At 42.4% G+C, this 14912-nt stretch overlaps 1 protein-coding gene and 1 pseudogene across 1 annotated transcript; one reads left to right on the forward strand and one right to left on the reverse strand.

The window, feature by feature from the left end:
• Positions 1–1557: 1557 nt before the first annotated feature.
• Positions 1558–7726, reverse strand: LOC129593085 (uncharacterized). Its single transcript, XM_055489275.1, has 3 exons — positions 6631–7726; positions 3729–4610; positions 1558–1959 (listed from the first exon to the last, which is right to left on the reverse strand). Exons 1-3 carry the CDS (start codon positions 7324–7326, stop codon positions 1804–1806), a joined length of 1734 nt encoding a protein of 577 aa, XP_055345250.1. The 5' UTR covers positions 7327–7726; the 3' UTR covers positions 1558–1803.
• A 3792-nt stretch (positions 7727–11518) lies between these two features.
• Positions 11519–14542, forward strand: LOC129593108 (exportin-1-like; annotated as a pseudogene).
• The last annotated feature ends 370 nt before the right edge of the window (positions 14543–14912 follow it).

The raw sequence follows: 14912 nt of genomic DNA on the forward strand, positions 1-14912 counted from the left end.
ATTAGCTTCCGCCGTTCTATTCGTCCAGTGTGGCTGCATCGTGTATTTCAAAATAGGGTGTGGCTATTACCTCACACCACCTTTTGGCTATTCTCACCCCCTGTGCACACCTCTTTTGGCTATTCTCACCTCGTTATTGCACTTTTTTTCACGATGAGTTGTTCACATCTAAAAGACTTGTCCACAGATTAGAGCCCTGCACGAGCCGGGCCGCTCGGCTTGGCTCACGAGCACTTCGAGCGAGCAGGCGTCGTTTTGCGAATTTGCGAACGAGCTGAGCAGTAGAAAAAAAATGCGAGCGAGCCGAGCGAGCGGGATGGTCGGGTGCGAGCGATCGCGAGCCTACAGGCTGACGTTGTGCGAACTGGAGAAGTTTCTAGTACAAAATACACTGACCGACCTGAAAACGGTCTTAAACCACCGTCACCTTCGCGCTTCGCGCGAAGTGATTTACTAACTTTCCTAGACCGGTTGGGACTCAGTGCTAACTTTTGATATTTTGTACTCGCAGCCAACAAAAACATTATTTGACGGGTTTATGAATCAGTTGAATGCTTCCTAAGAAAGGTGCATTTTAATTTTCGAGCAATCTATTATATGTATTTATTTCAGGCTAAATTAAGAAAACTACATCCAGTTGAAAATTAGAGAAATGTATTAGCGAAAAAATGAAAAAGTGTAATAAAACGGACTACCAGTATGGTGATGTAAGTGATTGTCTCTGAACATCCAATTACACTTACTGAGTTTTTGTGTTGGTGAAAAGTTTGGTATAATTATTAAACCGATATCTGCTGTTGTTTCCTGTCAGGCAGAAGAAAACTGCAACAGAAAAACTACTTGATAAGAAAACGGAATTTTTCGCAAAACTTTGCGGTACGACAGTGGTTAGCGAGAGACAGACCAAGAACCGAGACTGCCGTTTTGTTCGGCCACCCGCTAATAAGAAAATTGTTTAAGGAGGTGGGAATAGCAGGTGTCAAAAGGTGGTGGGAATAGTCAAAAGGTGGTGTAAAAATATCTCTGGAAAGGTGGTGAGAACAGCCAAACGAGGTGCCAGGGTGGTGAGAATAGCCATTTCTTTCACAAAAATATATAACGTATTTTCTCCTTTGGAGTATAAAAGGAGTAATAAAGCCATCAACTTTGCCATTGTGCGCACTACTTTTGCTTTCCAATAATTTCTTCAGAATCACAATGTACGTTTGGCCTGTAAAACCTGGTTGCTGCGAACGGTTTCATTGTTAAAACTAATCCTCGTATGGTGCATGATTAGAGTGCTGAATGGATGACGCTGTGCGATAATGATCAGATTCTGCCAATATTTTTGGTGTACCTGTACTGGCTGTAAGTCACGCAGGTCACAGGTGCCATTCCGACATCCCTGGTCAGACTTAGCCTATTAGAGGTCAGACTCAGCGCGAGCCGGCGCATCAAGGTTTGGTACATATTGAGGTAACTGAGCCACTTCGGAAGCCTGACGAGCCAATCTTCACCATTTTTTTCATTTGATTTGCTTCCATAGCTCGTCCAACAAAAGCAAAATAAAATCAGAGGAAAACTGTGCCAAAGTTATCCGATCAAGTTAAGAAACATTATGTTGTGATCGTAGCTGGAGAACTGCATATGAAGGAGCAGCAACTAAGTGGAAAATCAGTTGGTCGCGACGAAGCATTTAAAGCTTGCAGTAAATACAGGTATAGGGATAACAGAAGCTCAAATCAAATTTCTACTCACAAATTGCAAAATATAGCTCAAGCCGTGCACTGAAATCGCGATGGCCATGGGGTAATTTCATTGTCTTTACTCGGTAATGGAGCTTGCCAGGTGCATTAGAAAATGCAGCGTAATCCTTGACAACTTGTCCAAAGGCAAATTATGCAATCCGTCCAAACACCACTTTTTCCCACGGAAGTGTGACTGCGGGCGCGGATCCTGTGCCTGCGCTGCACATAATACCTGCCAAAGAAACGGCTCTTTCTGTTACCGCGCTCCACGATTCCTGTTGTACTCGTATCAATTGTATTACAGCTTGCAAATCAAACTGCTGCAAAAAAGTTAAGGACAAATGTCGTCCGATTTTTAAATCTCCGACTTTTTTTTCGAACCCAAATCGGCCTGTGGTGCCACGTCGAAACAGCACCCTCCCGTACAGTGAGTTGTATGCTAAACGGTTACGGCTCACTGTAAAAAAAGTTCTGTTTCGAAATTTTAACCGTTTGCAGCGTAACCATTTGCAGCGTTCCGGAAAATCAAAATGCCATACGGTAACCCATAGCACTGTATCGTCAACTCAAGTTGAAAATATTTTTTACACTACGCTGTGAGCGCATTTTCCTACTACCGCGACCGCCACCACGGCCGCACGGCGTTATTCCAGGTAGTTATGACAGCTACCACGGCAGTACTATGTACGTAAAAGGCATAAGCGCAACACGCCTACTTCCGGGGCTACGTCACGACAAGGCAAGCCATCGACGCATCGGCACAATGCTTTATGGCTCCTAAATTCCAGGTTGCTACGTTAGATTTTTTATGTTTCTACCGTTTATTAGCTTAGATTTCTTTAGGTTTGCTTAGGATATTTTGAGGTTTTTTTAGTGTGTTTCAGGAAGTTTTTCTTGGTCATCGGAATGTGGTAAGCAAGAAGTCGTTGAACAATCAGTCGACCAACGAGTTGTCGTTTCAACGATTTGTTGGGTAAGCATGTTGTCGGTCAGCAATAGGTCAGAAAGTTGTTAGTTAGTAGGGTAGCGTTCAGCAAACTGGCGGTGGGCCAGAAATGGAAAAAAATTCTAAGATTTTTAATGTATGATGTACTACAGAGAGATGTTTTAAAATGGTCGCGAAGTTTATGAATTGGCCCCCAGTTAGGCTAAATTCATACACAAAGGTCGCGCGATCTAGACCCACCGTTTCGTTGACTTTGTGTGCGGACTCGATATTTATTGGAAACGTGCTGAAGACCTTCTTTGCAGTTGTTAATAACAGCGTTTACACTAAAAAACTCAAAATTTTTTTGCTCTTTCTTTAGAGTTTGTTGTGTGGATTCTGCAGAAAGATAAATCAAAATCAGTGTGCCATAGCAGTCTATGGAGCCTTGATCTGCTTTAATCATGACGCAGTCATTTGTCAAACATGCGCATATGGCGACCGCGGGTAGAATATACGACTAACGTTCTTTAGCCAACCCCTCCCCCCCCCCTAACGTTTCGGTCGGTTACCCAGGCCCACTGAAGTCTGAATTTCGTTTTTGTTCTGCCCGTTGAACATGAACTTTCATTAATTTTTGCAACCATAACGACTACCATCCATTTCCAACTATACTTCGCCTTGCCCATTATTTCAATCAGTACCGCTTTAGGGATCAATATATTAATCACTTTATCAAATTGAGAGCCTCTGTGGCGGGCGGCTACATGAACAACCACGGCTGACTGAAATGCAGTCTATGCATTTCCATTCAGTCTATGCAGCCTACGCAGCTTATCAGTGTGCAATCTAAGGAGTTAAGACCAGCACTGCATCTATGCAGTAAAAGTGATTAATAAATTGATCCCTAAAGCGGTACTGATTAAAATAATGGGCAAAGCGAAGTATTAAAAGCTGCGCTCCGGTATACCAACGAACAGTTCGGTACATTTGCCAGAAAAACGGATGTTGAAATTTGCCTGCTGAGGATGTCCAAACTCCAAAGAAGAACGCGATTTGAATGAACACCGTCTTACTTTGCACACTGCATCATTCCAGGCCCATCCTACTCGTGGAGATGCATTCTTCTGAGCGGCCACCCACGCCAAGACTTCAGACACAGTTTCCCGTTGCGCGTCGCTAACAATGGGTAAAGCCAGTTCCAAAACATCCCAGATTGAGCGCTCCAAATCATCATCCACCATCAGTCGAGCAGCTCGAATCCGGCAAGGAAATGCACAATAAAATCTGTATGGAGGTGCGTCGACGAACGGGCTCACTGTGCCACCGATCAGCCTTATGGAATCGCACATCAATCCCCGAAAGATAGCAACGAAACCCCGGATATTAACATCATAAATATTGTAGGATACCGAATTGCTCACAATATAGCCATTACTGAGATGTAGCCCACAGTCATCCTCTTCATGCAGCGCAAGAAGGATGTTAATAGGAAGAATCCAGTGGAAACCCACCAGCGAAACCTCTTTTAACCGGATCCCTGGGTTATTCTCCGCAACATAGCGCATCATGTTCACTATACTGTGCAGCATTTCGTAATCAATTTCGTTCCACCAATCCACCACAATGAGACGCTGTGTTGTTGACCGCAGATATTTAAAGAGGGGCGCCGTCAGCCGATATTCTCGTCGTGCAGCATTTCTGATGTTTTTAACACCTGCGATGACAATCGTCGTCGTTAGCAGAGGACAACCCAGAATCTGATTCCACGTTGAACAGACAGCGCGCAGCGTGGTCTGCGTCATCGTGTCCAGTTGGGAGAACACGTCAAGCCATAACTCGGGCGGCAGCACACGGAATGCATCTGTCTCTTCGGCAATTCCGCATAACAGCTTGGAGAGGCCGATCAGACGAGAAAAGCATTCCATCAACTGTTGACGGAACTGCCAATTTGCTTCCTGCAAATTAAAATGAAAAACAAAAGAATGGAAATCGCCAGTCGCTCTACAATAAAAAAAATCGGTAAGGGACTTAAAGAAGCGCTCAACCACTGGTCTGTGATACAGCGCTTCGTTGCGTTAACTTATGCGTTAAACCAAAAAAAAGGAATTAATCCACCCATGAAGTAGCCCCGCTACTATGGGCAGTTAACCAATCAACCATTTGCCTGTTTAAACGACTGCCCACAGAGCAATTGACCTTCCCAGTGTTAAATAAGAATGTACGCTCTACACTAGAACTTCGCCACATAATAACACGGCTTTCGGAAAAGCAGGAAAACATGATACATAGAGTCAAATACTTTTCCACCGCTAACACTTTAGAGCTCTGATTGTTTTCTACCCTAGGGTGTGGGCCCGCAGCGGATTAAAATCCTTCCGACCCCATCCCTTGTAACAAAAAAGTTACAAAAAGTCCAACCATCCCGGTATAACATACGAAACTGATGGAACCGTGCCTGTATCTTATAGAGAGGTTTTACTGTATATTATGGCCGAATCGCCAAGTGGTGCGTGGGTAGATAAAACCGCAGAGCAAACTGAAAAAACAAATTTCACCCTCTAACTCAGCATGCTCCAAAGGGTCCCACATGCATTTTGTAATAATTAATATAAAATATCTGCCCTGAGACCATCCCTCGGATGGCGGTACCGGTACAGGCATGAGTTCAAGGTGACCTTGAAAGACCCTTTCAAAAATGATGCGTGGAGCAGTTACAGTAATTCAAACACAGATCAGCGTAACAAAAAAGCAAATTATTTCAAATAAAATAAAAAAAGTTTCAATGTGTCATTTTCTACAAATGCTCTAAAATAAAAAATTTACTGGATCAGCTCCACAAATTGTTAACAAATCGCCATTGTCAAAGATCAACAATTTATCACCCTCAGTTAATTATTAATACACTGATGGGAAAGTGCTAAATCGATGGGATTTACAGATTCTTCATACATTTGGCTCTCCTGACCGAAAGCTGAAGTACGGCAGTAGTGTCCAATGTAAACCGCACTAACTTTGCCTAACTAATGCCAGATTCACAGTGCACCTAAATTTACTGCTAATAGGGTTCCGCGTGGCGCGTGTTCCAAAAGAGTCGCATACTGAACCCATTTTAATTTCAAAATACCTGTCGTTAGACCATTGCACAGATTCCGGTACTGGACATGTGTATAAACTAACTTTGAGTGACCAGTTAAAACAATGCTTTGCGTATCAATGCTCTAAGGCGCGATTCAAGTATTACGTAACGCTAAGGGGTGGGGGGTGGTCATGGGTTTTTGTTACGCCCTGTTACATGGGGTAGGGGGTCCAAAACTTTTTGTTACGTGCGGGCCGACACCCCATAAAAAAACGAAAAAAATTAATATATTTTAATTGAAATTTAATAGGGGGGTGGTCGGGCTCTCTGTTACGTATGCAGTTAGGGGGTCGAAAATTTTGTTATGCGGTGTTACAAGGGGTGGGGGGTGGTACAAAATCACGAAAAATCGCGTTACGTAATACTTGAATCGCGCCTAAACTACTCAAACACTGTGGTAAAAACCAACTGAACTTAATTTGATTTGACAAACACCAACAAAAGTCAGCTACCACATTTTAGCAGACGCACCGCTGTAAATAAAAGGCAAAAAAAGAAAGATTTCCTGGACTGCTTTCAAAAATCGCAAAATACCAATGAAAACTGAAAAATAAAAAATACTGGTGCAGTCAGTTTCAACCAAATTCGCATCGTTTTAAGTAGAGTGACCGCGAGAGCTCACTTATTTTGTCTCACAAAAAGTGAAACCGGTATTATAAAAGTTTCCTGATAAGAGCAGCTAATCGCAGCTAAGTGCCTACGTAGAGCGTGACTTTAAACACACACAAAAACCAAACTTTAAAAAATAAAAATAAATTAACAAAAGTTGCTATCCAGGGAATCGACTGTAAACCACGAGAGCATCGAGGCGAAGCCGACGAAGATTATCAAAGTATTACCGGAAAATCGGGATCATGGTCTCCATCCGTGGGCGGTCCCCCAACTCGCTTCAGAAAATACAAACACTCGTTTCTGAACTCCACAAACGTAACATAATTCACGGCGCAGTTAGAATGCAGCACTGTGCGTAACTCGTCGACAGGCATCGAGGCAAATTCATCGGGTAACTTGACGCTGCGCTTAACAAACGTCCACTTCCCAACGCGCCGGGCGGCGAAACGTAGATCTTCCGGCATAATGTTCGAACGTGTTGCTGCCCAACGCGCCTTCGGGATGGGTAAGCGAATGCGCTCAACCGGAACGATATCCAAACGAGTCGCATTGTTGCCCCAACGGACAACGGCGACATGAAACTCTGTGTACCGTTTAGTAGCAGCACTACGAGGCGGCATGACCATCTCGGCAGGAAACCATGTCCAAGGACCGGAGAGACTCTCGCGCATCAACACTTCCACAATGGGGCAGGGCAGCTGCGATGCGGCCCACGCATCAGCCACAATATCACTGGATAAGGCACGTCGAAAGTCAGAAAGAAAGACGCTGCTGCCGAAAGGGAAGAAACGGCGTCGTCCGGTAGGACAGAATAAATCAACGAAGAACCCGTTGTCAGCTGTATCCACCACTCGTCCATAGCGAACGACGCCATCTGTCACCACGACGTCGACACTGTTGCCTCGGTGAATTCCGTTAGACATGGCTGTTAAATAATGAATAATGAGAACAAATCAACAAATCAATAAAGGCAGCGCAGAAGGAACTTCGAATACAGCAGCGGGATCTGAGCTGGCTTATTTCGTCACGTCTTCAACTGTTACATACAGGCATACAGGTGAACGCTCTGCAGCCCCGGGCGTTTTTAAAAGCACAGACTGCACAGTGTAATCGTGGAACTCTGTGCGTGTTTTCTCAAGTTGAGAAAAAGAAAGTGAAAACAAAAACGATTATAACTTAGCAGCAATGAAAGCTGAGATGAAACCAGTTGCGCGAATAAACGCTAATCACAACAACCGGAATGCGTTTTTGATACATTTTTCAAGCAGACGTGCTGCTTGAAAACTGGAACCAAACCGTGGATGAAAAATCCTATGCTATGTCTACGAGAAACTTCAGATGCCTCGATTTTCTCTTAGAACTCATAAAGAACAACCTGCTTGGTATCAAAATTCTTGTATTTTTTTCTCTTTTGTTTGAAATATTGGTTGATGGTTTTGGTTGAGAAATGCGCAAGCTGCAAGCGCGTTGCGCGCGTTTTGTGAGTGTAACAAAATTTTGAAGTCCATCGTATGTACAATCTGACTAAATGAGGAGGCTACGGTCTATGTTAAAAAGCCAGCGAACAGCCTTTTTTGCCCGCTGAGGCTGGTTGATCAATGCAGCCTCTCTGTTGTGACTATAAATAGACTGAAGACAGCGCATTCCGGTGCTGCCAAAAAGCGCAAGCGGAGTGCTGCCTTGCTGTATCGATCGATCGCGCACATGTGTGTGTGAGTGGGTAAATCCGCTCGCATTCACTTACACACGTATGAGTGTGGCTGTCTGTGCGCGTACTAGCTGTACAAACCGGTTTTCGCTGTCTTCGCTACAACGCATACCCTAAACCCGTATTAAACTTCCTTTCTTGCTCGCATTGTATGCTAGAATAGCATTTAACTATTGTGATTAGTCAGACACGCCCCCTTATCTGATTGGTCAGAGACGCCCTTTTCTCTGATTGGTCGGAACCGAACTGAACCGCACTTACTTTATCCCCTTTCTTGGAAAGTGCAATCGCTTTGGGCGGGCACTGCATGACTGAAGCGTAGCAAGAATACAAGATAAACATAAGGAATATAAGATAAATTTATATTTAGGTCGTTTCTGATGCCATTGCATTATACGATGTTTACAGTTATTATCATATTTAAAACTCATGTACATAATCTGTCTTCTGCAGAGCTGCCGAAAATTAGTAAAATGGATGTTACAGCAAAAATCTACAACTGGTGCAACAAAAAAGTACAGCAAAAATCCATAACCGGTTAAACCTCCCAGACAAATACGAATATTTCGTTGCTCCTACAACTGCTTAAATTGTTTCTTTAGCTGTACAAGTAAAGTTTTTCATGCAAAAATCACATTTCGAATCTCAAAAATTTATTAAGTTCCCTAAAGCAACACACACATAGCAACTTTTCAATAGAGTTTCTAATTTAGCAGAACTCATTCTAATTCATTCATTCTAAGTAATTTTCCTATTATAAGAATTAATTTTTGATGAATATTCTGTTTCGTCTTGGTGATATACTGTCAACGCTGGCGGCAATTTAGGTGCTTAAATGTGAACGAAATCAAACATTACGATTTCGGTGTAGAACTCTCATTTCATCGTTCTTGCCGAAGGTTGCCTCTTCAACGATGGTCAGGTGAGGGGGCAGTACAGTCTGTATATAGGGAGTCTGGGAAGTTTTTGTTGGTCATTTCTACCGGTCACAGTCGCAGATTTTAGAAAACCTAGAGGGCAGCATATCTGGGACAAATAACGACGGACGTTTTACAGAGCCCGAAGATGCAGGTGGCGGTATAACGTAGAGGCATTATGGTATTACGTAGAGGTATTACGTAGAGGCCTTACGTAGAGGCATTATGGGACAAATTACGACGGACGTTTTAGAGGCTGCCACATACTTTAAACAGTCGGATCAAATACCATTATGTTGTCGCGCCGTGAATTTCTGGACATAGAATTGGGAATAATTTCCGAAATTCAGAGGAATTTATTGCTGGGATTTATAAAAAAATAATAATAAAATAATAATAATTTCTGGAATTCAGATATGTTTACAATAAAAATAATAATGTTTAAAATAATAATTTCTGGAATTCAGATATGTTTACAATAACTCGCACGTCTTTAAAACATAGCAAAATTATTGTGCAGAAAATACGCTGCAAAGTGTTTTCCTACATCGGACCATGAGGGACTGTGAAAAGCGAAAACCGAAAAGGTAGTTTACCGTGTAAATAGCACGCAATGTAGCGCACGGGGTGAACGTAGTGAGGCCAACCGAAAGGTTTTAAAATTTGTTAACGAAGTGGTCGCAAAATTTTTGGCTTTCAGTTTTTCACGTCTACTTGTGGTTTGAAAGTGCAATTCCGAAAACACTAAAAGCAAATCCAGTTTTCGACTTTCGCCAATTTTGGGATTGCTGTGTATTGTTAGTTTGTGTGAATTCGCTATTACTGTGCCACGGAAACCGCTGGTGTCGTGTCGGCCGGTGTCACCTGCCTGTGAAACTGTCAAATTTGGTAACATGAGGTTTGAAACCCGAACGGCGGCATAGCCCGCAAGAAGTTTCCACGTTTACAAAAACTGAACATAACAAACACAAAATTTCCCGTTGTTTTTCAGTTTTTGCTTGTAGCAGTTTCCACAGATTTAGGTACATTGCGAAACTTCGCAGCCCAGCAGCAGCAACTGCACAAATTTCATAACTGGAATAGTTGTCAGATTACTATGTGTAGTTTTTTTACAGTAAGTTGTAAATAATTTGTAGAAATCACAACAGGACAAACTTTAAAGTTTAAACGTGTGCCTTTTACCTTCAACAATTTAAACGCAATTAAAACGAACTCGACTAAAAACCGGATAATGCGTTGCAAGCTGCAGCCGTAAATTACCAATAAGTATTTCTTCGCCGTTACGGTAAAATCAGTAGAGCCCCACAACCTGCGCAAGGTGGCAGCTACATATTTACTTAGCTGCGCTCCGTTAACTGGTTTTTGACGTCCCGTAGACTTTCCATCCCAAGTCAAAAGGTCGTACTCGTACTTGCTGAGTACACTGAAAAGCTCCATACTAGTTCGAGTGCGGTGTCACGATTTCCAAATGAGGATAATCGTACTAGATTAGACCCAAAGGTCTCAACCAGTTCCAAGTTCGAACCGGAAGTTGCTAATACTACTGGATCTGTGTTTTTCAAATGGACGTTAACTACTTAGCGAGTCAAGTGTGCTTGAAGTACAGAGTCTGTAGTGTAGCCAAGAATGCTTGAAGCATGTGTTGAAAAATGGGACACTTCGCTGCATATCGGATGCTTTAAGTATATTCTTTAATATTTATGCGTTTTGAAAAATTTACCGTGAACAGTGCGCTCCGACGGCCCCGCGGAGCAACTACGGGAATCAAGCTAACCGTTGGAGAATAGCATCTAAAGTAAAGGAAGGGTACTTGTATATAAAAAAGCTCTGGTATTGTATGGATTTCAGGAAATTGGACCATAATTGTCTGTCCGTTATTTAGTCAGCTATCCTAAAAACACTACGTATCATAACCTAATGTTATTATATAAAAATTATTATACAATCTTACATACTGCGGTAGTCTTTAAAGACTTGCATACTGCGGTAGCCGGTCAGAATCGCGCACAATTAGCACTTACCGTTAGCAGCGCCACCTGACAACCTGCACAGCACACCGCTTATGCGCAGTGGTTGCGCACTTAACGCACACAAAGCAGCATTTCGTTGAAATGTGTCTTCATAGCACCCAGTTTCCAACGGCATTTTGACTTTACAACGTCTTAACTCTTTACTTTCCTGGGTGCAATAATAATCCTTAGGAGTTTTATTTTATTCAGTATGGCTTATAAAACTAGAAATCTTTAATCGCCTCATACTTATCGTGATTTACGAGTGTACGAGTGCTTAACAGCGTAAACTTGTCAGAAAACGTCATTTTGGGTTCGAGACTGCAGACTTCGTGTTGCATACGGCTATTTTCAAACCATGATTTTGACGACCTGCGCAAGGAGGGCAACGGCCAGCCTGGCTGCATTAACCTGGAGTCCTTCGGAGGCCAGCAAGCTCCTCTAGTTTTCCGAGCGACTAGACATCGTTCTGCTTGAAAAGATGTTTTATGGCGCCACCGCCAAGTATGAGCAGCCAGAGGCGCAAAAGTCGCCGAATGAGCATCTCAGAGCGGGGACGCATGCCCACGCTATGCTGGAATACTCGCAGAACCCCGAGATCAAGTAATTTGCCTTGCAGATCCTCGAGAACCTCATCCAGACCAGGTGGAAGGCGCTGGCCCGGGCACAGTGTGATGGTGAGGTATTTTGTGAAGGTAAGGGGTTTTCTCGTTTTCCAGCTAACTCTTAACGTTTCACCACTTGAATTTGTATGGAAGTTTTTTAATTTTTCAGACCAACTTAAGAATATTTGAATTATTTTTTCACTCCTTCAGTTTCTCCACGGCAATCTTCAGTTTAGTATTAGTTTTTACCATCATGATCGAAATTCGCAGAAATTCATAAGGGCATAAATGGAAGGCAAATGTCGTCTTAAACTAATTCAAATTCGTAGGAGTTTTGCGATTTTCGGTTCCATTAATTATTTAATTTTTTCCGCGGCTACCTTCAATTGCATATTAGATTAATTTTTTATTTACACGTAATTTTGAAGTATGTGTTCGAATTTCTATAAAGAAGTAGAAACATAAAAACGAAAAGATTAGATTCGGGTGCCAGATTATTTATGGGAAAGCAAAAGTAGAAAAACTGAAAGGGAAGCACTGACGGAAACTGACAGAAGTCATTCAGCGGAAGAAAATGTCGAAAGCACGGTGGTGTTTTGTGCAGCAATGAAAACGTATATCGTTTGGCCAGATTCTTCGCGCATCCTTGAATCCCGAGACGCACGAGAAGCGCAAACTGTACTTTACAAAATTGATTTACGGACTGGATAGGGTGAGCACGAGTTCTTGAGATTCACGTGCATTTTCTGTAGTTATTCACTGCGATTAAATGCGCAAAAAATTTTGTACTTTCTCCTGTTAATTAATGGATAAAATCCGACAGATTCTAAAGAAAGGGTGGCCGAAGAACTGACCAACATCCATCGCGGACATCGTCGGCGCCAGCAAGACCAACGAGTGGTTATGTCTCAAAAACATGGAGATCTGCGTCTCTTGCGGTACGTTTCTCTACACACGGTGCAAAAAATATTATTAAAAATTCAAAAATAATGTGACTGTAATAAATGTCAATAAATACGAATAAAATAACATCGGTAAAAATAGGAAATAAATTTAATATCATTATTATTTTAATGATATTATTTAACTGCTTTTTAATGTGTGGTTTTTATTTGGGTGTATAACGAGATTTTCGGCAGTTCGGCTTCATCATGGCGAGCATGACGTAGGCCTAGACGAAGCAACTGGAGGACTCAGTGCGGAACGACTTCCAGCAGATCTTCCCACTGTGCCTCTTCGTCCTGGACAACAGCACCAACCCCTCGCTGGTGGCAACCACATTGCAGACCATGCTGCTCTTCCTCGGCTGGATCCCGTTGGGCCACGTCTTCGAGACCAAGCTGGTGCCCGCTCTCATCCAGAAGGTGCTTACGCAATTCTTCCCTTTTCCCGTTAGTAATTTAAACTCAATTTTGTAGTCGGTTGAAATCCGCAGCTTCTCATCATGTCCATATTCCGCAACGTCACGTTAAAATGTTGACGGAAATCGCCGGCATCTCCTTCTCCCAGCTTCCGCAGTACGATGCCGCCTTCAAGGACAAGTTCCGCGGGACAATAAAGCATTTGAAACAGGTTAGACGGTTGAACTCATCTATTTTGTTTGCTTTTTCTGATTTTTTATTTTATTTATTTTTTATTCCATTTGCTTACTTATTTGTGGCCGTTTTTTTTTGTGTAAATACGTTTGTTGATTGACTTTTCTGAAACATTTAATTGATTTATTTTGTGTTTATGGTTTCCGTCCGTTTTTATAATTTATGTGTTTTGTTGGATGATTATTCTTATTCCGTCATTTTTCACTGTTTTAGTTTATATTTTCTAATGACTAGTCGATTAATAGTATTACTAAATATATGGAAGGAAAAAGTTGAAAGAGTTTCTGGGAGAAGATAAAAAATAGGAAAACTTACTTTTGGTAAGCCCTTTGTATTTATACTGTTCAATAATCTCCATCAGTTTTCGGTGGTTGTGCTAGCGAATTTTGCGAATTTCGCAATCTGTTCCTTTTGCTATGGATAAAATTGTGGTAATTATTTTTTACATTGTTTTGCGACATTTTTGGTAGCATTGTTTTTATTTATCTCTTCGGCTTTGATTATTTTGCTAGTGCAAAGAAAAGAACTGGGGTAGCATTCACTTCCTGTAAACGAATTTTATATGCGTACTTACTGGTGAAATGTTTTTTGCATTTGAGACATTTTTAGTTTTTGTGTTGAAATAATTGTGGGATTAATTTTTGTGGGATTTATTGCTTCAGATTCTGCCGCTGGAGACGGACATCCGCGCGACGTACGGCAGAGGCACGGGCGACGAGTAGAAGTTCATCCAGCACCTGGCGCTCTTTTTGGCCACCTGTAGGAAGGAGCACGGCCAGCTGATCAAGAAAACGGCCGAGCTGCGGCCACAGCTGCTGGAGACGCTGCGCCGCTACGTGCTGCTCATCTTACCGGTGGAGGAGATAGAGATCTTCAAGATCTGCCTGGAGTTCTGGAACACGCTGGTCTGCGAGCTAAACCTGGAGCCCCCTTCAACGCCTACCCCGCCGGCGCCATCTTCCCGCCCCCTTTGATGAAGAACGGCGGCCTGGAATCTCAGGCGCAGCACACGGACCGCATCTTCTTGGAGAAGGTCGAGAAGCTTCACATACAGGGTGCGGATGAACGGCGTGGAGTGGTCGTGGAAGTATTACTTTTTGCGGTTATTTTGCATTTTTTTGTTGCAGTTGACTACCTTAGTGTATAATTATGGATGCAGTTGTGATCTCTTACTCATTAATATTTTGGTGATGTTACGTTCCATTAATCTGTTTTCCATGGGTTCCATAATTCCATTGTTACGCTTTCCTGATTAAGGACGTTCGATGCACTGCCGCCTAAATGTTCGGAAAAGTTGCTAACAATACCTAGTTTTGTTCCTCATTTTGTTCTTGAGAACACCCGAAAAAGTGATCGAAACGGTACGGAAAACACTCCCAATTTAGTAACTACACGAGGTGTAAACTGGAAGTTCCAAGTGACAATCAGGTCTTTAAAAAAGTGTCCAAACCGGTACGACTTTTTGACTTGGGCATTTTAAAGTTTTGAGTTTTCTCTAAAAACTGTTTAAGTTTTTCGGAAATCTGATAACTTTGTACAAATCTACACATTCAGGGCTATCGAACGGTACATAGACATTCAAATGTGGTTGAACGTGTCTATGACTTAGACCCTGACACACACCAGATTTCGTGCACCTTCTTATTCTTTTATACAGATAGACTAGTGGACCCCG

Source organism: Paramacrobiotus metropolitanus, unplaced genomic scaffold (genome assembly GCF_019649055.1).
Source record: "Paramacrobiotus metropolitanus isolate TYO unplaced genomic scaffold, Prichtersi_v1.0 Parri_scaffold0000059, whole genome shotgun sequence".
Taxonomy (NCBI): Eukaryota; Metazoa; Tardigrada; class Eutardigrada; order Parachela; family Macrobiotidae; genus Paramacrobiotus; species Paramacrobiotus metropolitanus.

Excerpts from the sequence above, each read along its gene's own strand:
- LOC129593085 (XM_055489275.1), bottom strand. The coding sequence starts at position 7,326 with ATGTCTAACGGAATTCACCGAGGCAACAGTGTCGACGTCGTGGTGACA. Across the intron at positions 4,611-6,630 it reads ACCATGATCCCGATTTTCCG|GAAGCAAATTGGCAGTTCCG; the intron begins GTAATACTTTGA and ends TTTAATTTGCAG. Across the intron at positions 1,960-3,728 it reads GGAATGATGCAGTGTGCAAA|GTATTATGTGCAGCGCAGGC; the intron begins GTAAGACGGTGT and ends TTTCTTTGGCAG.